Source organism: Spermophilus citellus, assembly GCF_964194105.1.
Source record: "Spermophilus citellus genome assembly, chromosome: 2".
Lineage (NCBI taxonomy): Eukaryota > Metazoa > Chordata > Mammalia > Rodentia > Sciuridae > Spermophilus > Spermophilus citellus.
Window position 1 is genome coordinate 37,197,277 of NC_138183.1, and position 26,313 is coordinate 37,223,589.

The 26,313-nt window shown below is 39.7% G+C and overlaps 1 protein-coding gene and 1 pseudogene across 2 annotated transcripts; one reads left to right on the forward strand and one right to left on the reverse strand.

The window, feature by feature from the left end:
- Positions 1-13,052: 13,052 nt before the first annotated feature.
- Positions 13,053-14,616, forward strand: LOC308642829 (SERPINE1 mRNA-binding protein 1-like; annotated as a pseudogene). Its single transcript has 3 exons — positions 13,053-13,265; positions 13,385-13,652; positions 13,805-14,616. The product of its transcript is annotated as an SERPINE1 mRNA-binding protein 1-like (transcript).
- Positions 14,617-20,038: 5,422 nt separating this feature from the next.
- On the reverse strand, positions 20,039-20,998 carry LOC308641275 (olfactory receptor 13C7-like; the record flags this gene model as incomplete). Its single annotated transcript, XM_081279746.1, has 1 exon — positions 20,039-20,998. One exon carries the CDS (start codon positions 20,996-20,998, stop codon positions 20,039-20,041), a length of 960 nt encoding a protein of 319 aa, XP_081135872.1.
- Positions 20,999-26,313: the final 5,315 nt, after the last annotated feature.

The window sequence follows — 26,313 nt, forward strand, 5'->3', positions numbered from 1 at the left end:
TTACCATTAAACCACATCCCCAGTCCTTTTTATTTTGAGACAGGGCCTCACTAAGTTGCTGAGGCTGGCCTCAAACTTGTGATCCTTCTGCTTTAGCCTCCGGAGTCACTGGGATTATAGGCATTTTCCACCATGCCGGATTTGTTTATTTCCCCTGCCTCCCAGCCTTTTTTTCCCCTTGTAATTCAGTGTGGATGGTTTCTGTTGCTATGTTTTCCAGTTCACTGTTCTTTTCTCTGTAGTATCTCATATGCTATTAATTTTATACGATATATTTTAATTTCAGGCACTACAGTTTTCATCTATAGAAGTTCTCTTTGTATCTTTTTATATCTTCTACCCCTCCCCATTATGTTCATGCTTTCTTTTACATTCTTCGACTTATAATATTTACAATAGTTATTTTCGTGTCCTTGTCCGATAATCCTATCATTTCCGTATCTGTTTATATTGATAGACTTTTCTCCTGGTTATATTGGAGTTAGGGTATTTTCCTGCTTCTTTACATGCTAAACAAATTTTGATTGCATGACATACAGTGTAAATTTTATAGGTTGAGTGTGAATTTCTTTTGTTTGTATGTGAGTGTCTATTTCTCTAAAGAATGTTACTTTTTTTTTTTTTTTTTTGGCATGTAGCTTAGTTACTTGTGGATCTGCTGAGATCACTCATTTGTTTCTTCAATGTGACCATATTTTCCTTTACATGATTAAATATATGTATGAGAAGTGCTTTAAACTACTTCCAACATCTGGGTAATCTTGGCAATGATTTCCAATGACTTTTAAAATCTTTTAATCTTGGTAATTGGTTATATTTTATAATTTCTTCACATGACTAATAAAGTTTTACTTTTTGCTGGGCCTAGGACATGCTTCTTATATAAAGAACTTGGTTCCAACCCTTTAGGCACAGCTGTCACTGCAGTAGAAAAAGAATGGACAGGATAGAAATAGAACCAAATGGAAATTCTAATTCTATAAATAAAGTACAATAAGTGAATTAAATATCCAACATATTGAAATAGCAAAATACAGGATAATTTAAAGCTAAATTAGCAATAATGGTTCAATCTAGAAAATGGGGAACAAGATCGGAAGAAAATGTCTTTCATGACTGTGGGACAATATTAAGAAGTTTTAAGTATGCATAATTGGAGTCCCAGAGGGAGAGGAGAATGAATAGAATAGGAAAAAAGTTGAAAGATTAATAGCTGAAAAATTTCGAGTTTGGTGAAAACATCAATTTTCAGATCCTAAAAGCTTATTGTACCCTAAGGACAAATTCAAAGAAAACTTCAATCTAGACACATTGTAGTCAAACTGTTGGAAACTAAAGAAAAAAATCTTGAAATTAGCCCAAGAAGAATGACTTATTACATATAAAAATAATAATATAGATGAGAAAATGGAGGTCACTTTCATTCACCTCCATTGCTAGCACCCTAATCCATCATGTCTTGCCTGGAATGTTGCAATAGTTTCCTGATGGATTGATCGCCTTTCATCCTTTCCCCCAACAATCTATTTTCAATAAAGCAATTATAGTGACCATTTAAAGGAACTCAGTTTATGTTGGTCTTCAGAACTCTCCAAAGCCTTCCCATCTTACTCAAAGAAAAGTGAAATTCATTACAACAGGATCTTGTACTCTAGTTTTCTTCTCTAACCTCTCTGACCTCACTGCTTACCATCCCTGACTCAATCATTCATCAGCTCCAACCAATCTGCTCTGTGCCTTTGCTCAATCGCTCCACATAACTCTTGCCTCAGAACACTTACATTTGGAGTTTCTTCTGCCTAGAAACCATTTCTCCCCAATAGTTATATGAGTCTTCCTCTTTTTTTAAAAAAAAATTATTTATTTTTTTTAGTTATAGTTGGACACAAAACCTTTATTTTATTTATTTTTTTAAAGAGAGAGGTTTTTAAATTTTTTTAGTTTTCAGTGGACACAACATCTTTATTTTTACTTATGTGTGGTACTGAGGATCAAACCCAGCACCCCATACATGCCAGGTGAGCGCGCTACCGCCTGAGCCACATCCCCAGCCCCGATTTGTGCATTTTTATATGGTGCTGGGGATGGAACCCAGGGCCTCACGAATGCCAGGGAAGTGCTCTACTGCTGAGCCACAACATTCATGGTCATTAGAATTAAAAAATAGGGAGGACTGGGGTTGTGGCTCAGCGGTAGAACACTTGCCTGGCATGTGTGAAGCACTGGGTTTGATTCTCAGCACTGCATATAAATAAATAAATAAAAGTTCACCAACAACTTAAAAAAAGAAGTAGACAGAGAGAACAAGTCTTAGCCTTTTGGTTTGAAAATAAACATTTGAAATTCTAGGCACAGTGATTTTAAAATAAAAATGTTTAAAAATACAGAACTCAGCCTGAAAGATTAAGGTCATAATATATATATATATATATATATATATATATATATATATATATAAACAGCAGACATGGAAGAATACTGTGATCAGTCACACAGTGTCCCTCCCGCTCTCATCAGTCCCCAGCAATGTCATTTACTCTGATGCACTAGAGGAGAAGAAGGGGTTGCTTCTGGGGAATGCAGTGGGAGTGGGACACAGAGCCCCCAGGAAGTCTTGAGAATATGAAATACGAAGTCTGAGACCCACTTTCCATGTGGAGTTCAGGGAAGTAACAGACTGAATGCAGGGGATTATAAAATTCCCCTGCTCTCAGCATGATGTGGGAGTAGAATATGTGTGTCCTGTTCCCTGTTCCCAGTGGAAAAGTAGTTGAATGTTTTCTATGTCCCTCGAGAGTGTCAAGGGACAATTAAAGAGAGCTGAGATTCTGAAGAGGCCTCAAGATCAGAATGAAGAGCCTGTAGCTGTTATTTGCACAGCCTGTGCAACTGGATACCAGATGAGAATGCAGGTGTCATCAGAGATTGATGATGGCAACTGAGGACCAGATGTCCTGTCTTCTTCCCAGTCTCAATGGCTGGCTTTGACTCTACATAGTCCTCTCAAAGCTAGGAAGTGTGTTTGGGAGCAACCTCCACCAAATTTAGATGTCACTGACCTGAGATGAAATCTTAGCCAATCTAAACAAACAGCCCCAAACCCCAAATACAAAAAGCCCAGCAAAATAACAATAACAACAATTTTTTTTTTTAGTTAATCAGCAGGAAGAAGATGTACAGTCAGTTGACTGTTCCTTGAAGATCTGGATGCACCTTCTAGAAGTTTTTGCTTGGAAGCAACTATCCAGACAGACACAATGTTTTCCAGTTGTTAGTATGTCATGTTTACTATTAGTGTAATAACTGGGAATGTTGCCTTGGGAAACAAAGTATCCTCGTGCCTTGGAGCAGAATTGGCATATCTGACATCCCATTGACTCCTATAATTAGCTCTCAGAAGAGGAAGAAAAGCTCTACCCAAGACATCCAACAATAACATGTTATAAAACCCAGCATGCTATAAAATCCTGGAGCCTCTAATAAGCCCTTTAAAAACATGAGACTGTGAGTATGAAATTGCCCTATTCTCTACTCTATTTGCTTATTTATTTTAATAATTTTCAAACTTAAAAAATTATTTTATTTCTTAGCAATGGGATTCTTTTTCCACAAATCTTTTTTTTCTTTTGTCTTGGGGATTGAACCCAGGAGCCCATAACCACTGAGCCATATCCCCAGCACCTCCTTTTTTTTTTTTTTTTTTTTTTTTTTGAGACAATAAGACACTAAGTTGCTTAGGGCTTTGCTAAATTGCTGAGGCTGTCTTTGAATTTGCAATCCTCTTGCCTTATCCTCCCAAACTGCTGGGATTACAGGAGTGAGCCACCATGCCCAGCTTCACAAAATCTTACAAAATCTTCCTATACAAAACAGGAAAAATGAATGTGCTTTATTGCTATATTTACTTTACAAATTTATATTTTTTTTAACAATTACTTGGTTCAAAGACCACAAAGGTGAATTCCAAGACAATGAATGAGGTTTTGATGAACACAAACACGTGAAATCTGAAATTATGAATGACAATCACCGTTTTAGCTTCCAATTTGTTTCTGTGTTTTTGTTTTTGTTGCCTATTGTGGAGAAAATCCTGATTTATACAGATGAATATTTTGTAATAGCTCACTTTGCAATCTCAGACAAATCTAGTTCTTTGATGTTTCCTTGAAAAAGAAGTAGAAATTTTTGTTTTGAGGTTGTATTCATGAAAACTTATGTCCACATGAAAAACCTGTACCCGCAGAGAGGTTGACACAGTGTAATTCATAATTGCCAAAAGAAGATGTCCTTCTGTAGGTGAGTGGATAAGTAAACTGTACACTAGACTATGGAAATTATTAGTTCTAAAAAGAAATAAGCTATCAAGCCATGCAAAGACATGGAGAAAACTTAATTGCACATTACTAAGTATAAGAAGCCAGTCTGAAAAGGTGATATATTGTAAAATTCCAAATATATGACTTTCATAGGAAAGGAAAATTCTAGATAGAGTTAAAATATTAGTGGTTGCCATGGGTTGGGAAAGGAAGGGCTAAATAGGCACAGTGAAGAGGATTTTTCAGAATAGTGAAACTATTCTGTAGGATTGTACAATGGTGGGTACATTATATTTTATATATTACATTATCAATGGTGGGTACATTATATTTTATATTTTATATCATTATATTTTTGTCAAACCCCACAGAATGTACAACATCAAGATGAAACCTACTGTAAACTATGGACTTTGGGTGTTAATGATGTGTCAATGTAATTCATCAGTCGTAACAAATGTACCACTCAGATAGTGGGGGAGGGACTCTGATAGTAGGAGAGGTTATACATATGTGTGATGAGGGATTTATAGGAGATTTCCATAATTTCTACTTTAAAAAATTTTATTCAGTGTCTCTGGTCTAATTCCTAGGTCCTTGATCCACTTTGAGTTGAGTTTTGTGCATGGTGAGAGATAGGGGTTTAATTTCATTTTGTTGCATATGGATTTCCAGTTTTCCCAGAACCATTTATTGAAAAGGCTATCTTTTCTCTAATGTATGTTTTTGTACACCTTTGTCTAATATAAGATAACTGTAATTATTTGGGTTAGTCTCCGTGTCCTCTATTCTGTACCACTGGTCTTCAAGTCTATTTTGGTGCCAATATCATGCTGTTTTTTGTTACTATTGCTCTGTAGTATAGTTTAAAGCCTGGTATAAGTGATGCTACCTGCTTCACTCTTCTTGCTAAGGATTGCTTTAGCTATTCTGGGTCTCTTATTTTTCCAGATGAATTTCATGACTGCTTTTTCTAATTCTATGGGGAATGTCATTGGGATTTTGATTGGAATTGCATTAAATCTGTATAGTGCTTGGCGGGGGGCATTGGAGGATTTGATGAACTCTAGATAGGGCAAAGGAGAAAAGGGGAGGGAAGGGAAGAGAGGAGGCATAGGGGTAGGAAAGATGGTGGAATGAGATGGACATCATTATCCTAAGTACATGTATGAAGACACAAATGGTGTGACTCTACTTTGTGTACAACCAGAGATATGAAAAATTGTGCTCTGTATGTGTAATATGAATTGTAATGCATTCTGCTGTTATATATAACAAATTAAAATGAAAAATGAAAAAACTTTACTCATTTACAATGTTAGTTAATTATTAAAAATCAGAAAAATATTGCTTCACTAATAAGATTTGATACATGATATGAATTCTTTATCGTAGATATAAACTCAGAGAAGTAACAATCAAAACTCATGATTCATCCTGATTCTATTTATAATGGGACATTGTTTTTGTACAACCAGTTACATGTTCACTTGTTATTGTGCAATTGGTGCTGACATCATAGTGGGGATATGCATGGAGTGCATGATTCCAAGCCTTACCCAACACTTAATTGAGAACAGCACACATGTGTACTCCATTGCATAATTTTACGTGAGTGATGTGCATGGACTTGAATATTCTCATCAAGGACACATATAAGATAAAAAAATGCCCAGGGGTGAAAAGATTTATTCCAAGGTTCCTTTAAAAGTGAGTCAATTCAACAGCACACCTGTACATGTGATAGTGATGTCTAATATGTAAAAAGTTGCAACATGACAAATTTACACGTGTCTTAACACATCATATATATGTATATATGTGTGCATATATATAAATGATATATTTGTAAGTAAAGTCAAGTACTAATGGAACCTGACACACCTCCACTGGGGAGAAATTTGATTCTTATTATTAAAATCATTTTAATGTGCTATTTAAGAGTTTCATATAATGTATGCTTGAGCATATCTGTTTTAATTTTCATATCCTCTTTCTTTTCCAAAACAGAGAATCATTCTGTATTCCACAGCTGGCATAAATATATCATTCTTTCCTTTTTAAGCCTTCGTAATCATGATGGTGTTTTATGTTTAGCTTTAATCCATCTGAAGTTAATGCTGGCATATGGTATTATATATGGATCAAAGGCTGAATGTTGTTGTTGTTCCACTATTTATTAAAAAGTGATTCCCTCTTTATGCTATTGATTTTGATATGCCACATACATATTTGAATTCTTACAGTTTGAGTTCATTTTCTGGTATCACTGATATAATAGAGTTTACAAAACTTTGAAATACCAATGATTCAGTAATTGCTAATTTGTCAATAAATTCAGATTTAGTAGGAAGAATCTGATAGTTACCTTCAAAAGATCCTTGTATTGTTCATTCTTCATTAGCAATTAATGTAGTTCAGTAGAGTGTTTGGGGGGATTTAAAATACTTAATAACTACAGACAGCCTATCAGCCCTACTGCAGACAAAGCGGAATTCAAATCTTTGGGAGTACTTCCCAGGAATATAGTTAAGAAGTTCTTTGTTTGAGAGTTTCCACCTTAGGAATTTGGGGTCATTTTTACTATGATTCTTTTCCCCAAGGCCCTAGCCTATCATTTGCCTTCCTTTGCACTCCTATAACACTCTTAAAATTTTTATTTATTTTTTTTTTTTGGGACTCAACTGGTCATGTCTGAATAGGAATACAACAGATCTGGGGAAAGTTCTTTCTATCTCCTAACTTTTCTAAACTTATATTAATGTTAATAGTTTCCTGGCTTATTTTTAGAAACACCACAATTGTGTTTTCTACAAAATTTGGCATGTATTTCTCTCTGCTGTATTTGTGATTCTTATTTTGAAACTGACAACATTTTAAATATTTATTTGCACTTGGTTGCATTTTAAAACTATTCCAGATGAGAATTAAGGTGGGAAAAGGGTAGATGGTAGTTTTTTGGTGTGGGTGCCCCCACCCCCTGCCACATTGGAGATTTAACCCACAGGTGCTGTACCACTGAGTTACCTCCCCTTCCTTTATATTTTGAGAGAGAGAGAGTTGCCCAGGCTGACCTCAAACGTGTGATACTTCTACCTTTGCCTCCTTGGTAGCTGGGATTATAGGTGTTCACCATCATGGTTTAGAAAGTAGTTTTAAAAGAATTAACTAGTTTTATTTTAAAAAATTGTACCTGGGGCTGGGGATGTGGCTCAAGCGGTGGCGCGCTCGCCTGGCATGTGTGAGGCCCGGGTTCGATTCTCAGCACCACATACAAACAAAGATGTTGTGTCCGCCAATAGCTAAAAAATAAATATTAAAAAAAATTCTCTCTCTCTCTTTCTCTCTCTCCCTCTCTCACTCTCTCTTTAAAAAAAAAATTGTACCTAACAATTCAGTAACAATTCAGATGACAAATGAGAAGCTGGGTGTGGTGATGCATACTTGTATTCCCAGCTACTTGGGAGGCTGAGGGAGGAGGATCACTTGAGCCCCTAAGTTTGAGATCAACCCAGGCAACCACGGATATGCTTCCAGTATTAATTCTGACTTTTATAGAATTCCAATCTTTTGGCAGGTACTCTTTTGTGTCTGACTGTTTTCACTTAGTATATTTTGAAATAATCTCATGTTCTATCATTTTCCGGTAGTTTGTTGTAGTGATGGGTGGTGTTCCATTGTATGGATATGTCACAATGCACTTAATTTGACTTATTGATGAACATTTGAGCTATTTTCAGTATGTGGCTCTTAGGAATAAATATTCTATGAATAAATTTGTACACAAGTCTTTGTGAGGACATGTATTTTCATTTCCATTGGGCAAACACATCTCAAAATACCTGAGGTATTTTAATTTGTGGAGATAACTGGGTGACCACACATAGAGACCAATGCCATTGAAAGAAAAATTTTATTCCATTTCTCAAGAAAAGGGGGATGCCATACAGAGCCATACAGGGAAGCACTAAGGTTTGTAAAGAGGCAGAGGCAGGAGTAAGGGGAAAGCTAAGCTAGAGCTCTTATTAGGGCTTTTATGGAAAGGCAAATGGCTTAGGATGACTTGTCTGAATTTTGGTGGGCTTTGGATTATAGGGGTGGTCTCTATACCCCAGCCCTGGACGATTTAGGGCAGGGAAATCTTAGCTTGGTATGTGAGAGTTCAATGAAGAGGTGGTTCAGATTATGGGGGAGATGTGAGCGTCTTTGCTATTAGTTTGGCCCTGTAAGTAATGGATACCAAACAGACAAACACAGACTCTAAGAAAACAGAACAATTCAGGAATGGAATCATTGAGTCATAAGGAAGCATGTGTTTAATCTTATAAGAGATTAGTAACTGTTTTCCAAAGGGTTGTACCAATTTACATTCCCATCAACAATTTATTTGTCAATAAATTGTTCTAGTTGCTATACCTCTTCAATATTAGACATTGCAACAACCATGTAGTGGAATCTCATTGTGACTTTAATTTGAATTTCCATAACAACTAATGATGAACATTTTCCTGTTGTTATTGGTCATTCACAAATCTTTTGGGAAACTTGTGAAGCAGCTGTTCAAATATTTTCCACATTTTGTGAATTTGTTTTCCACATTTTGTGAATTTGCTTGCTCATTCACTTTCTTGGTGGCATTTTCTGGAAAAGCTGAACTTTTAAATGTTGGTAAAGTTCAATTTAACACTTTTTAGAGTCCATGGTTTTTTTTAAATTTTATTATTGTTTTGTGGTGAGGCAGGAAGATAGATCTCCCATAGGCAGCCAGGAAAAGGGCCTTGGAGAAGGAAAGGAGGGGAGGGGGACATCAGGCCAACCTGAAAGGAGACGTCAGGTCTGGAGGACGTCCTGTGACTTGCTTCTCCCTGTCAGCTCCAACCACGGTGACTTATTCTGAGTTAAAATACCTGTCTCTGTTCTCACAGTTTCAACCACAGCAGTCCTTCCTCAGTGACCCTTGCCTCTACCCCTAGCAGTAGCCAATGACAAGACCCCTACCTGAAGCTCTTCCTCTTCCCAGCCAACGTGTCGAATCACAAGGTTGGACCTGTCCTCTTAATTATGTAAATAAGGGATTGAAATCATGCACTTGTGACTGGCTTACTAAATACCTAGCTTAAAGAGCTCGAGTGGTTTATGCTAGCATCCTTTACCCAACCAATCACCTGTGCTGGGCCTCATCCGTGAAGGGGCCCCAAGAGAGGGATGCAAATGGGTGTCCGACGTCTAGGGATTTTTAAAGGTATATCATGAATTCTCCCTTAACCTGTCTGGAATTCTATCAGAAGTTATCTCAACCCCATTCACAACTTTTAGTTTGGGGCTATAAATCAGGAAGGGAAGGGTGCTAGTCTCCTTCCAACCGAGGGGAGCCCTACTCTGTCTCTATCTTCTCTGATTTTCCTTTCTACTCTGAACAACTCTCTAGTTAGAATACCTCTCCACTTCTCCTGAAGAGGTGGGAAACCTTCTTACCATATCCTGAATTCTCTCTCCTATGGCTTTTAGTAAAGCTCTCTGCTGATACACCCAAACTTTGCTCTTAACCTACAAAAGGAAAATTCTGGCTTTTTAAAAACACTGTGATTTGTTTTGTTTTTTTTTTTTTTTAAATCTCAGAAAACTTAGAATGTAAGATCATTGTCTATTTTGATACTCTGAGAGAAGAACACGTGCTTTATTCTAAGAAGGGTCTGCCCATTCCCATGAATTAATGAGATTTATTGATTAAACAGGGGGAGCTATTGGGGTAACATGATTTTGGGAATATACAAACCACACTAGTCAGGGATTTCTCTTCTGGCAATATGGATAATTAGATTCCCTGAGCAACCCTCCTGGTGAGTGTAGAAAACAACTGCATGTGCTGAATGAAATTCAAAATAACGTCTTTTAAAAATGTGTTGATGAAAGCAGTATGGAGATTCCTGGGAAAGCTGGGAATGGAACCACCATTTGAACCAGCTATTCCCCTTCTGGGACTATTCCCTGAAGACCTTAAAAGAGCGTACGATAGGGATACTGCTACATCAATGTTCATAGCAGCACAATTCACAATAGCTAGACTGTGGAACCAACCTAGAGGTCCTTCAATAGATGAATGGATAAAAAATGTGGCATTTATACAAAGTGGAGTATTACTCAGCACTAAAAAATGACAAAATCATGGCATTTGCAGGGAAATGGATGGCATTAGAGTAGATTATGCTAAGTGAAGCTAGCCAATCCCTAAAAAACAAATGCCAAATGTCTTCTTTGATATAAGGAGAGCAACTAAGAACAGAGCAGGGAGGAAGAGCATGAGAAAAAGATTAACATTAAACAGGGTCGAGAGGTGGGAGGGAAAGGGAGAGGGAAGGGAAATTGCATGGAAATGGAAGGAGACCCTCATTGTTATACAAAATTACATATAAGAGGAAGTGAGGGGAAAGGGAAAAAAAAACAAGGGAGAGAAATGAATTACAGTAGATGGGGTAGAGAGAGAAGATGGGAGGGGAGGGGAAGGGAGGGGGGATAGTAGAGGATAGGAAAGATAGCAGAATACAACAGTCACTAGTATGGCACTATGTAAAAACGTGGATGTGTAACCGATGTGATTCTGTAATATGTATACTGGGTAAAAATGGGAGTTCATAACCCACTTGAATCACATGTATGAAATATGATATGTCAAGAGCTTTGTAATGTTTTGAACAACCAATAATAAAAAAAGAAGAAAAAAAATTAAAAAAATGTGTTGATGAACTTTCCAGAAAGTAATGGATACTCACAGACCAAACACTAAGTGAAATCTGGGGTCTAGAGTCTTTAAAAGTATTCAAGTTTTTGGATTTTGGCTTGAGGACCCTTGCCAGGCTGCGTGAACATCTTGACAGGCTCAGCCATGCTTGGGGATTTGACACGCAGCGGGAATTTGCACACGGGTGTTTCTTCCCTGCTCCCGTGTCATGGTCCTCTATACAGCAGCATTGATATCAACTGGGTACTTATCAGAGATGTAGAATCTTGGACTCCACTACAAACTAATTGAATTCATACCTGCGTTTTTAATGGATCCTCAAAGTTGGGGAAGCACCCATTTGAGGAGCTTGTAGAATTTTCAATGGACAGCTTTAAAAACATCCACCAGATGGCAGACTTGCAGCAGGCAACAGGTAGCTAGAGCCTCTAAGTGGCCTCCCAAGCTCCCTGTAAGTCATCCTGTGAAGTGGCATTAGAAGTTTGGGGTGGTTGCTCATGAACCATGAAGGACATGAATGGGAGAGAAGGCCCACAGGAGACCCCCTAATGTAAGTGCAGTAGGTTGTGGATACAAGCCTTGGATTCCTCCTATTTGGGCATTCCCCAGGATTGTATGGTAAGTGGGATGGCTACACACTCTTATTTTATAGTCAAAGAAATTGAGGTCCAGAGAGGGAAAGAGAGACTTAGCTAAGTGCTTAGCAGTTGCAAATAGTATTGGCTGCACAACTGGAGGGCAGATGAATGGCTGCCAGGCCTGGACCAAGAAAGAGTACCCTGTAGGGGCAGGGCAGCCAGAATCAGCCAGCCACCTGTGCCAACCTGAGCAGCCTGCCTCCCCTCTCCCTTCCCAGTCGCCCTTTGAACAGTTCTCTTGTTTCCGCTGGGAGTTTGAAGCAGCTGTTGTAATGATTCAATCTGGATTGTTAATGGGCTCTCCACAATACTCAGGATCCCATACTTAACCCCTAAAGGGACAAACATTAGTCTTAATGGGGAACTAACAGGATCAGCTCTGGTCCCCAGGGTGTCCCCTGAGAATCCTGATGGTCTGAAGTCTCTAGCCAGTACTAGCTGAGAGTCATGATTCTTTTTTTTTTTAATTAAAGCCTTATAATTATACACAGCATTTGGGTTCATTCTGACAAAATCATACATGCAAAGAATTTGATTTTAATTTCCACCCCACCCTTTCCTGTCCTCCTCTTTCCCTCTATTCTCCCTTATCTACTCTACTAAACTTCCTTTCTTCTATATATACATATAGATGAAATTCCCTTTGGCACCTTCAAATATGAACATACATGATTTTGTTAAGTCCATTCCATATTTCCTCCTCTTTTCTTTCCTTTCTCTTTCACTTTTGCTCTCCTTCTACTCCATTGATCTCCTCTCTATCTTTTTGATATCCCATCTCCTCCCCCACTGCCTTCTCTCTCTTATTTTGCTCCAGCTTCCATATATGAGAGAAAACATTTAACCCTTGATTTTCTGAGTCGGTTTATTTTACTTAGTATGATTTTTCTCCATTTCTATTTACTGGCAAATGCCATTGTTTCATTCTTCTTTGTGGCTGAGTAAAACTCCATTGTGTGTGTGTGTGTGTGTGTGTGTGTGTGTGTGTGTGTATCTATCTCACATTTTCTTGATCCACTCATCTATTGACTGGCATCTGGGTTATTTCCATAATTTGGCTATTGTGAATTTTGCTGCTATAAACACTGAAGTGTTTACTATATTGTTATAGTATGCTGATTTTAGATATTTTGGATAAATACCAAGGAGTGGGATTGCTGGGTCACATGGTGATTCCATTCCTAGTTTTTTGAGGACTCTCCATAGTTCTTTCCAGAGTGGCTGTATTAATTTGTAGTCACACCAAAATGTAAGAGTGTACCTTGGCCAGGATGTCTTGTGGGAAGAGCTGAAGGAAGTGCTCTGGGCTGGGCTTGACCTGCTATACTCGGTGGAAGAACATGCCACCAAGCCATTGTCATGCCTGAGGACCTATGGGAAGGCTTCGGCTGCATGGTCACCAACAAATTCAACCAGTTATTTGACGACCAGTCGGATCCCAATTTAGGTGCTGAAGGCAGCAGAGAATAAGAAAAAAAAGAATCCGACCTGGGACCAAGAGCACAGCTTAGACCATGGCCCAGTCCATCTCCAATGTGGCAGGCAAACAGCTGTGTAAAGAGTCCCAGAAAGGCACTGTAGCTCAGCATTAGAGCGCTTGCCTAGTAGGCATGAGGCCCTCAGCACCACATAAAGATATATAAAATAAAGGTATTGTGTCCATCTACAACTAATATATTTATATATTCTAGAAAGATGCAAGAACTCACTGCCCCCCAACGTTGGTGTGGCTGACAAGAAAGAGAAGATGCAGCCAGCCATGGCGCTTGAGAAAGCAGGAATAAGAAGTGTTGGAAGAAGACCTAATCAACATTTCAAGGTGAGGGGATAGAAGACCAGATAATTGATAGAAGACCAGAAAGGTGACCACCTTATGAAAGAAAATTTGAAAAGCCACTTTTTGAAAAGGGTGAAGGAGGTAAATTTTCAGTTGAAAGATTATCAACCAGCCCATCTGAGGTCAAGGAGATAGATTTTTTTTAATATTTTATTTTTTAGCTTTAGATGGACACAATATCTTTATTTTATTTTTATGTGGTGCTGAGAATCAAACCCAGAGCCTCACACGTGCTATGTGTGGGATCTACCGCTGAGCCACAACCCCAGCCCAGGGTGATTTGATTTTGGTGGCAAACGTAAATTTGATAGGCACAGTGGAAGTGACAGCCTCTTTATTACATTATAGTGGCCTGAAGCATGAGGATAAAAGTAGAGGTAGCGGATCTCACCCCTGGGAACTGTCCAAGGTGAATTAACTGACTTGGATCAAGCAAATGTGACTGAGGAAACATCTGAAGGTGAAGAACATCAAGGGGCAGACACTGAAAACAAGGAAAACAAAGTTGAAGAGGTTAAGGCAGAGGGTCCAAAAGAGATGACTTTGGATGAATGGAAGGCTATTCAAAATAAAGATGATGCAAAGGTAGAATTTAATTTTTAAACCAAATGAAGGTGCCAACAGGCAATGGAAGAAGGGATTTGTTCTCCATAAATCAGAGTGTAAAGAGGCTAATGCTGGAGAGTTGGTTATGGACCATCATTTCAGGAAGCCAGCAAGTGACATAATGTCTCAGCTAGAGATCAATTTTGGAGACCTAGGCCAATCAGGACTTGGTGACAAGGGAGGATGAAGTGGACCTGGGTTTGGTGGACTTCCAAATGGTGGCAGCAGGACTGACAAGTCAAGCACTTCTGCCCCTGATGTGAATGACCCAGAGGCATCCCCAGCTCTGGCTTAACTGGATTCCATAAAACAACCTTAGTTCCTTTGTAGACCCTCCTGTTCAAAGCTTTTGCATGCTTAAAGATCCCAAAGGATAAACAAACAAACAAACAAATAAATTCACTGTGATTCATACCATTCATACCTAAAGACTACAGACTGAATTTTGTCTGTTTTGGAAATGAACTTCTCCCACTACCCAGAAGTAACAAATATGGCAGTCAGTTTTGTATTTAGAAATGTATTAGTAGCAAGGATGTTTTCATAATTTTCAGAGATTATGTATTCTTTTGTATTGCTGCTTGCAAATATGCATTTCCAAATTTGAAATATAGGTGTGAACAGCTTTCACTTCATTTGTGTTTTTTAATTAAGGATTTAGATGTTCCCTCAATTACAAACTGGGTTTAAATATAGGGGGGAAAGAGTGTACTTTTCCCCCCACATCCTTACTATCACTTATTATTATTTGTGTTCTTGATAATTGCCATTCTGACTGTAGTGCAATGAAATCTTTTCATACATTTCTTGGCTATTTGTGTTTCTTCTTTTGAGAAATTTCTGTTTAGTTCTTTTGCCCATTTATTGATTGGGCTGTGTATTTTTTTGCATTGAGTTTTTAATTCTGGAATTAAAAAATTTAAAAAATTTAATTCTGGAATTAAAAATTAAAAATTTTATTCTGGAATTAATCTCCTCAGAGGAAGAGCTGGCAAAGATTTTTCTTCCATTCTGTTGATTCTCTCTTTTCTCTCTTAATTGATTCCTTTGCTGTGCAGAAGGTTTTTAATTTCATGGCATTTCACTTTTGGGGGGTATACTGTGGATTGAACTCAGGGGCATTCAACCACTGCGCTACATCTTCAGCCCTATTTTGTATTTGACTTAGAGACAGGGTCTCACTGAGTTGCTTAGCACCTCACTTTTGCTGAGGTGGCTTTAAACTCACAATCTTCCTCCCTTAGCCTCTAGCACTGCTGGGATTACAGGCATGCACCAGGCATTTCACTTATTGATTCTTGGTTTTATTTATTTTTATTTCTTGAGTTTAGGGGTTTTGTTGAGGAAGGTGGTTACTGCCCCTATATGATCGCGTGCCGGCCCTATGTTTTCTTCCAGCAATTGCATGGTTTCTGGTTAATTCCTAAGTCTTTAACCCACTTTGATTTGACTTGTGTGTAGGGTGAAAGATAGGGATCCAAATTCATTCTTCTATGTATGTATATCCAATTCTCACAGCACCATTTATTTAAAAGACTATTTTTTCTCCAACATATTCACTTGGCACCTTTGTGAAATACCAGATGACTATAAGTAGGTGGGTTTTTCTCTGTGTCTTCTATTATATTACATTGGTCATTATTCCTATTTTGGTGCCAATATCATGGAGAGCCACTGATTCTTGGAGGAACTTTCCTCCCAATCTGTTTTGTTCTTTCAGCTATAAGAACAAAGATTTGCTCAAGCAAGATCAAGTAAAATTTTTTTCTCTTATTTTTTTCCCTAAGAATATACTTGGATTGATTAGAGGAATCACATAGAATTCAAGAACAGAGGTCTTAATAGAATTGAGGCTGTTTGAGCCTAAACAATATATGCCCAGAATATAAGAAAATTCAAAAAATATCTTGGAGAAAATGAAGGATAATAATAACCCTGATTTCTATCCTATTGTTAACAGTTAGTAGGTATGTTAAATTAGTGCAACCATTATGGAAAACAGTATGGATATACCTCAAATAAATTTAAAAGAGAGTTTACCATGTGATCCTTCAATCCCCCCTATTGAGTATATATGTCCAAAGGAAAAGAAATGAAAAGAGCATGTGAAAGAGACATGTGCATTCCTGTGTTCATTGTAGCATTATTCATAATAGCCAAGATATGGAATTAACCTAATTGTCTATCAACAGATCAATAAAGAAATTATGGTATATAATACACAATGAAATACTATTTAACCTTAAAAAGGAGGGAATCCTATCATTTTTGACAATATGGATAAATCTAGAAGACTCTGTGCTAAGTGAAATAAGCCAGACACATAAAGAAAAATACTGAATGATCTCACTTCTTCTGGAAATCTACAGAAACTGATCTCATACAAACAGTGATTAGAATGAATGTTGCAAGAGAGAAGGAGGATTTGGAAGTTAGAGGTCAAAGGTCACAAAGTTTTAGCTAAGAAGAACAAAAAAGTTCTGTAGGTCTGATACATGGCATGGTGACTATAGTTAATCCTACTGAATTGCATGCTTGAAATTTTCTAAGAGATGACAGCTTAAGTGTACTCATCACATACACAAACAGTAACTCTAATGAGATGGTAGATATGTTGGCTTGATTCCGGTAATCATTTCACCATAATTATGTGTATAACATTTTGTTTTATACCCTAAATATATACAATATTTGTCAATTATATAGCAATAAAGCTGGAAAAATATTAATAAGACTTGTTCTTAGCTATAATGTTAATATAGAGAATCAGAAGAAGGTAAAAGCAAAGAAATGACAGAGAGAATGAGAGATACACAGAAACAACAAAGAGCCCAGACCCTCCCCGTTTCTCCTTGCTCACTGGGGTTACAACCTCTTTCCTCTTCTTCCTAGAACCTGCATCCCACCTCTCAATGGTGATGAGGGTAGAATTTTGGTCAGTTTAATGAATTCTAAGAGCAAGATTCCCATTTAAAGATTTTTATGAAAGGAAATTCTAGATCTCCTCTCACTATTCTCATGCATAAAGAGAGATTCAGTAGAGCTTGACTTTCTCTTTCCCTTCTTCTTCTAGAAAATCTACAGAATATTTTTATCAGAAATTCTACATGAAAGGAATCTCTGTCACCATCTAGAATCTGGGCATGAGCAGATTCTTGGAAGTCCAATTGCCGGACAGTACAAACATATCTTTGAGAGTATCTATGACACAGGAACTAAGATCTGCTCACAGGGTTTGTATTCAGGTAAATCCAAATACAAATGTGCAAGCGATTAAAATCACTGTCTCTTGGACCTGTCACATAACACATGTAATAAATCCATGAGACCTGGAGTTGTGCAAGCAGCATAGGATGCCCTAGGGATTGTGATACTGGAAGATGACTTTTTCATGGCCTCATTTCTTTATCCCAATTTCATATCAGTTGTTTTAGTCCATTTGCCATTGCTATAATGAAATACTTGAGGTTGGGTAATTTATAAAGAAAAGAGATATATTGAGATCACAGTTTTGTAGTCTGAAAGTCCAACATTAAGCAACTCTATTTGTTTGGCTTCAGGTGAGGGCCTCATGGTGGGTGGCATTGCAATAGTGGAAGTGTGTGTGGAAAAGATCAGTGTAAGATAGGAAACCAAAGAGATTAAGGGACCAGACCTTTTTTTTTTTTTAATAATAATCCACTCTAATTGGAGCCTTAGAGAACTAATCTCACACAAGGGTGATACCTCTAATGACTTAATTAACGTTTGCTAGGCCCCATCTCTTAAAAGTTTCACCAACTCTCAATATGGCCACATAGGGACCAAGCTTCAAACACAGACTTTGGGGGACACATTCAAACAATATCCAAATGGTAGCTCTATATGTGGGACTAGATTGAGAATCCCTGCCTTGGGAGAACGGCCCTGAATGGACCTCGACCATCCAGTCTAGACTACTTCTAGCAGAGGAGAGGACAGCTGAGGCTCAGAGAAAGGAGCTCCAACTTTTAGCCCACTGCCATCTTTACTCATTAGTTCATTTGTGTTTTTTTTTTTAATTATTATTTGCTTGTTTGTTGCTTTGTTTGCTTGTTTCATTGAATGCCTAATATCATCCCACAAAGGATTTAAGATAACCCCCAAATACAGCGGCCTCCATATTAAAAATAGATCAGTGAGGAGATGGGGTAAAGGAAATTTGAAAGTAGCAAGAAGTATAACAGTACAAAGCCAGGAAGAGGTAAGAAGTACCTCAAAATACAGACCATAAAGAGGCCAATCTCTGTTGCAGAGTTCAGATGACATATCACATTGGGATCACTTGATTTCAAGACAAAAATTCAATTGTATGGGGTATGTCCTTTTATTTCTTTTCTTTAATCAAATTAAGTGAGACACAAGCCCCCAAATGACCAGGCTGATGGGAATCTTTAGTCTCCATCAGCAAGGAACGTCCTAACTTCTTAGTGATTTCCCCAAATCAGAAAGCCTTATCCAGGGCCCAGAAAATGATAGACATTTGTGGGTTGCCCACCCAGGATCCATTGCCGTATACCTTGTTCTTAACAACTCGAGATTTTCTTTTGTATAATAGCAGCCATAAGGTTTAGGTGAGATGGATACTGTCTTCAGGTAGGGAGGAGGGTCCTGTAGTCAATCAGTTTTCATAATCTTATCCTACCTGCCACTGTGCTTGGTTTGTGGTTTGCCTCAGACCAATAACAGTGACCCTCAGGACACTTGTTCTTTAACTGTGGGAACCAATGGCTTCTACCCCATATGTGAATCAGGATACTGCAGCCCCACAGCTTGCAGAAGCAATCCAATAACGCAGAGAAGAGTCATTCTGAGAACAAAGCTGCTATGCGGAAGAGTGAGCAGTAAAGAAAATTTCAGAGCAAAGGGACTGGAGCCTGATTAACTAGGCCTGAAACTGGCCCTACTTTTAAATAAATCAAAATTATTTTTAAATGAATTTGAGTCGAGTTTCTCTTTTGTGCTACTGAAGATCTCCTGCCTGTTGCAGCATCCAATCTCTTATGCTGACAGACTCACAGCCTTTGATACTGTTCCCGAACCAATTGGGAGCAGGTCTGACTAATGACCAACGACAGCTGTGGAACTGAAGATTATTATAGCCCTTTTCTTTCTCCAAAATATTTTCTAAAATTTCTTTATATTCTGGGCATAACTATGGGAATGTTGACAGTTATTATGCTGTGAGTGGTGTGGGTAGAAAAGATTGAGAGCTGCTGTCCCCCAGACATGGGGGGTCTGTGTTTCTTACTGAACTGTTGGAGCTGGTGTGGGTAGAGAAGGGTGCAAACATTTCTTTGTGTTTCCTGACAGATAAGTCCCACAATTCAAGGTAAGACCCCTCTGTTCTTGGTGTTAAGACTCGAGAATTCCTGTCATGGTACTATTGGCCAATAGCACACATTGTGATGACATGAGTGATATTTTTCATATTTTTCTTACCAAACACAGGCATCTAGGATAATGCAAAAGCATGTACAGTTGTGCAGAGGGGGAAAATAGTGATCAGAAAGAACCCAGTGTCACCAAAACCAGGTTTTATATCTGTCTCTTAATTTTGCACATACCAATAACTCTTCACAGATATGAACCAGCTCTGATGGCAGAGGACCAAAGATTTTGCAAACACGAAATAGTTATGGTACAATGTCACTGAAGTTGAGTACAAAGTCAACAACTAGCCAGTATCTCCAAAAATGTTCTTACAAGCTTCCATGGCTTATGAAACCATGGGGAAAAAAAGTTATTTTTTTTTAGCCCTGGTCCCATGATCCATGACATGGACCTTGGAAAAGTCCCTCTCTACTTTGGGTTGTCATTTTTCCATAAGCACAAAGAGGAGTTTGGAGGTCATACATTCTGTCAGTGTTAAATTTGATAACAGTCACTCAGTTAGGTGTTTTTGAGCTACCATGTTCCTCACAGCAGTCTTCACGTCCTTGTTCCTCAGGCTGTAGATGATGGGGTTCAGCATGGGGGTCACCACCCCATAAAACAACGAGATGAGCTTGTCTGCTAGGTCCTGCTTGTCAGCCCCCAGGGGGTCCTTAGACTTGGGCTTCCCATACATGAAGAGGATGGTCCCGTAGAAGACAATCACCACTGTGAGGTGGGCAGAGCAGGTGGAGAAGGCCTTTTTCCTCCCCTCAGCAGAGGGGATCCTCAGGATGGTGGCAAGGATGAAGACATAGGAGACAAAAATGAATAGGACTGGGATAGCCAGGAAGATCATGTTGGCCACCACCATGCTGATCACATTGATGGAGATGTCAGCACAGGCCAACTTCAGGACAGCCAGGATCTCACAGGTGAAGTGGTTGATGACATTGTCCCCACAGAAAGGCAGTTGCATTGCTAAGGATGTCTGTACTACTGAATTGGTGATACCAGCTGCCCAGGAGCCTGCAGCCATGGGCACATAGACAGCCTTGCTCATGACCACAGGGTACCTAAGGGGGTTGCAGATGGCCACATAGCGATCAAAGGCCATCATGCTCAGGAGTACACACTCTGTGGCTCCCATGGCAAAGGAGAGAAACATCTGCACAGCACAGCCTGAGAAGGAGATGGTCTTCCTGGGGATGAGGAAGCTGTCAAGAATGAGGGGGACGGAGGAGGTCGTGTAGCAGATGTCCAGGAAGGAGAGGTTCCCCAGGAAGAAGTACATGGGTGTGTGCAGGTGAGAGTCAAGGAGGGTCACCAAGATGAGGACACCATTGCCCAACAGAATCACCAGGTACATGAGCAGGATGAGCACAAAGAATGTTTTCTCCAGTTTGGGGTGGGCTGACAGGCCCAGGAGAATGAAGCCTATCACTGGTGAGGTCTCATTGGATCTGTCCATGATGCATTTGTTCTGAAACCTATAGGAACTCAGAAGGAATTGTCAGTATTTTCTTATTCTAAAGTACCTAAGCAGACAAGCAAAAAACCTGTCCTCCTGAGCAACTGGAGAATAGCCCTGACAATTGGTCCATTCCAATGGAGTTCTAAGAATAATATAGTGGAGATCACTTTTTCTCTTCTGCTTCCAGTAAGAAGCAACAAGTTAATTTGGACTAATCTTCCTGCAAATGAACACTGGAAAAACTGAACAAAATATGTAAAACATCTATGTAAAGACTTAGAGAGATAGTAAGACAATGAGAAATCATAGGGTCATGATTCCAGGAAAAGCAGGGGCTCAGAGGAGTCAGCCTGGTCCTTAAGGCTGTGTTTCAGCTGGGGCATTTACAGTTTCTGGACAAGGCCACTGTGAGGCTATTAAGCTTCAGTAACAGCCTTGTGGAAATGGGGAGCATGCTTTAAAGTATGAGACCCACACTTCAAGACCCTTAACAAAGTTCCCTTTCTTTGGGATGGAACCCCAGAGGGTGGCACCATAGAAATAAGGCAAATCAGAAGAAAAGAAGCATTTGTAAGTGCCATAGTTCAACTCCAAATCTTTTTAAGCCCCGAAATTTGATTGAGGTTATCACAGATTTCTAGTGTTCCCAAATACCTAACAGAAACAAACAAATCCACTCTGAAGAAAGATACCATCAATCCACTCTTGAAAACATTTTCACAAATAATTTTGCAAAGTCAACTGCTGACACACATTAAAAAAGAATAAGGCATACAGGAGACAAGACAACCAAATGAAAACCAACAGAAATGAACAAAAACCTCAGAAAATAAAGGAGCCCTTTCCTTGGGGAATGTGGGAGTTGAGAGGATATCTCTGGTGATACCTGTTTTGAGAATCACCCCCACATCACCTTGACACCACAGTGCCAAGGTCTTAACATCCTACTGATCCTTTTTGTACATTTGAAATGGCGTGTGTGTGTGTGTGTGTGTGTGTGTGTGTGTGTGTGCTTGTACATTATGCCCAAATTGAATTAAAGTTATGGTGGAATCTTTCCTCTTGTCTTCATTCTTGATCTGTCTGCGGCAGAGGCATTGCTTTGTTCCTGAGATTCTCGGCAGAGCCCTGGTCCTGCTCTGGTAATTCTTCTTTTTGGGAAGCTTAACTCTCTCCTTAGAATTTTAAGTGCTCTTAAAACTAGGATTTTTTTTAGACTGTTAAAAAAAATACTTGTTTGCAACTTTGAGGGTGTTGGGGTTTGGGTTTTATTTGCATTGTATCTAAAATATGCATGAATTTCCTGTAAGAGCTGTCAGCAATCCAGCAACTTCCTCCATTGTTGCAGCAGCACATCATGCCTGGGAAGCTCTAAGACACTTATGTGTTGGTCCCTAGCACATAATAGCTGTGACCAAGCCAGTGCCATATTATTTCAATCCAGGTTAACAGACATTTATTAGACATCTATTATGGACTGGGCATAATTCTATATGCTGGGAACACTACAATGAAAGATACAGCCCCTGACCTTGAAGGGCTCAAAAGCTAGTAGGGAATAGTCATGCAAACAAATAATTAGAGAAGCAACATCATCACTTCAATCATAATAGTTACCCCAATGCTCACAACAGATAGTGGGTCTATTTAGCAATTTGCTCCTTTGCCAATGTAGAAAGCTCCTTACTGCATTTTCTGATAGGCCTGTGGCCTAGATTTGACTATCTTGGTGATATGGAGCTCTTTACCTCTCTGCAAGTCTCAATCAGTTTTGAAGTGGTTGTTCTTGGTTATCCAGTTGAAATTCATCTTTTACAACTTCTGCTGCTTCTGTCATCTCAAGTACCTAGATAGTTAATCCCTCTGCCACAATGCAGCTCTCCAAGTATAGCTTCAGTATAGTTTAGCTTCAGTATAAAGATAAACAAGAATCTTTCTTCCCTTTTTTTCCTAAGTCCTTAAAAAAATAGATATACATCTTTGAGGCAAATGTGTCATCCTATAATTGATGAAAAAGGCGGATACTGAGAATGGTCCCCAAGCTTGAAGAGAGCCCAGGTGCCCAGAACACATCCCCCTGTAATGTATGGGTTGGAGCAGAAACGTGGGTCATGTGAAGAAAATATTTCCTCTATGTTATCATCCAGAGATGTGGCTGATTAGTAATGTCAGACTTTGGACTTTACAAAATGAGAAAGAGCCCAACAATTTTCATCAGGAAGGGACAACTGTAGGGTCCTTGGAAAGCCCTTTTCCTCTGTTTAGTGATGGGGTGAGACTAGATGATCTTAGAGACTCTTGAAGCTTGATGGATCTTTTTAATTCCATGAGAATAATTCCATGCCAATGAAAGTGCTCCATCTCTCCCCTCCTCAAGCCCCCATTCTATTATATTCAAGATTTATGAAAGATATGTAGCTGCATTCTTGAACATTTTGGTGTTGCTTTTATTAAAATTTGCACTTACCTTTATTGGAAACATAATGAACAAGAGTTATCTCTTCCCCAAGGATTGGAAAGAGGTTACATGTCAGGAAAAGTCACCCTGGGTCTGAAGTACCAGTATGAGGGCTTAGAACCTGTAACAGGTAAAGGGTCTGACCGGTCCTCTCCTGTTCTCAGGGCACAATCTCCAAAGGACTGGCCATTGCTCTTAGAACTCAATTTAAATTCCAGTTTGTTCTTTGGGACTGTTTTAGTCCCTGAAGTCATTTAAAGTTTGGAAAGTGAGTTGTGCTCAGTTTAGAAACTTTGTAATCTTCTGGGAAAATATCCCCAAGATCCAATTATACTGAAGGCCCTGGCAGAAGTTTGGTGCTTGCTTCTTTTACTCCTTTTCTCCCTCCTTCTTTTCTGTCCTCCTTTCCCTCCCTCTCTCTCTTCCTCTTTCTCATCTACCTTCTTCTCTTCTTTCCTTGTCTCCCTTCTTTCCCTCTGAACATTATAATCCCATCAACAGAGTCCAATAGCCTGCTGCTGGTCAGTGATTATGTGATTCATTCAGACACCTCAATTTCTTTCTTCTGTGCCTCAAGTAAGTGCTATGTTGGCCAGGCTATGCTCATGCAGTGGTTTGGCTAGAGGGGGTCTGAGTGAAAGACTTACTTTCTCTAAATTTTCATCTCCTTGGATTAGCACTTGTTGTGTTATCCTCGATCCTCACCAGGCATCCAACTAAGTGACTGTACTTTGAACTTCCTGTCATTTGCGCGTGTGCTCCTCAACCTTGTGGGAAGTCACTGACCAGAGTGTGACCCAGGACAGAGATGGGTCCATAGAATGGGCACATTTCTTTATTCAGCAAATGCTAATGAGTATAATCCAGAGAAGGCAGAGCAGGACAGACACCTAGGCCTCTGCCTTCAGGGAGTGCACCCTCTAGCAAGAGGCACAAGCCTCTAGGGGAGAGAGGGAGAGAGGAGAGAGAGTGAAAGATGACTACCCAACCAGGAAGCCAGGGGGGACCAGGAGAGTGCCTGGCTGTGGTGGAAGGCCATGGAGGCCAAGCCCAGACTTTCTGGAGAAGATCTGAGGTGTGACCGGCTCACCAATGGAGCACATTGCCCAACTTCACTCCCTGCTGACAGAACAGTTAAGAGATATAGTGGGTTTTGATTGGTCAAAACTCATGTGTGTAAATATGATTTGCCAAGGATAAGCAGAGCTCACCAAGGGAGTAGTCTGAACCCGTTTCCTGGGGAGACACTTGTGTTTATTGTGTCTTCCTGAGGACACATGTGGACAGGACACCACTCTTGTACTAGATCTCTGGTCTGAAGGTTGCAACCCCACTTGGAGGATTTAGAGATTCTGTCAGGAGTCGTGAGAAGCAGTACACCCTCTGTGAAGGGGAAGAGAACTGCCGCCATTTTTAGATAAAACAAGGACTGTAATCAGAAACTACAAGGTCAGAAAAACAGAATCTCCCTGAAGAGTGGAAAGAGGAGGGAGCAGCAGTTGCCTCCAGGTAAAGTGGGAGTGCCAAGGCTTTGCCTTTTCATGGAGGGAGACTCTTCATGCAGGCAGGCACCAAGTGAAGGCGTGAGTGTATAATTCCTGATGTTTGAATGCATGTTATCCAAACAATATTTGCCTGTTTGCAACTTCATTCTAGGATGCCTCGCTTACCTGAAAAACCCACATCTCTTTCTGAGAATGTTCCTTACATTGTTTCTGTGCTGTGTACCACAAGGTACCCTGACCATGAGGTGCAGGTGACCAGGCCACACAGATACCTGACCTGAGGGTGGTCAGCATGCAGGCTGTCCAGCGACCAAGAAGTGGCCTGTTGATCTACCAAACCTCTTAGATCTGTCTTGCAGGGAGGTTGAACTCAAAACACAAAGACAGTTGATGAAAGGCAAGAAGGCACTGGAGGAGAAAACAGGGCAACACAAAGACAGAAATTAGGGAGCTGAAGCCTGATCCATGGTTGCTGAAGTCTGAATATAGCAAGGAGAGTAGAGGGTCGTTAGTTCCAGCTGGAGCAAGAGGCACAAGCCAGAGTGTTTGAATCTTCAAAATGGCAGGCCCTAGAGCTGGGGTATCCGAAGCCCTGCCACAAAGGCCCAACAGGAGCCACTTAGATTCTGATTGACCTTGTAGCACTTGTCCAACTGTGAGGCCCGACTGTATCACTGTTCTCCTGTGGGTCCCACAATACCCCTCAGCCTTTGAGGAAATCAAGTGTGATGGAGGGGGAGTTCCTGGCATTCAGAGGGCAGAGGTGAAAGATGGTAGACATCATGGATGCAAGGTGCTAGGGCCCAGTGTAGGATGCTCCCTCCACCTGTTCACAATCAGAATATCCTCCTACTAGGCTCTATTGTTTATATAACACTTCTGACACCAAGTATGTGGGGTTTTAATTTTTTCCCAGTTCTCCAGCTCTCTGAACACCAAGTGGGTGTACTGATTTAATTCTCATGCAGACTACCTGGTATTGACACAGATCCCACAGGTTGAAGGCCCAATCTCTTAAAACTGCCACCACTTCAGATGCCAATCACAAGTGCGGGCCACCATACTTCTGACAGCTAGGTATATGGGCAGGGATGTTCCCACAATGCCCTCATCAGATTTAAAAATTTGCTAGACTGGATCACAAAACTCAGGAAAATGCTTTACTTTCATTTACCAGTTTATGAAGAAGACAAATCAAGAATTGCCAAATGAAAGAGCTATATAGGACAAACTATGGAGAAAAGGGCAAGGAACTTCTGTGCTCTCTCTGAGGGTTCCACCCTTCCAGCACCTCCATGTGTTCAACCTGGAAGCTCTCCCAAAACCTTTGGTTGGGACTTTTTGCAACA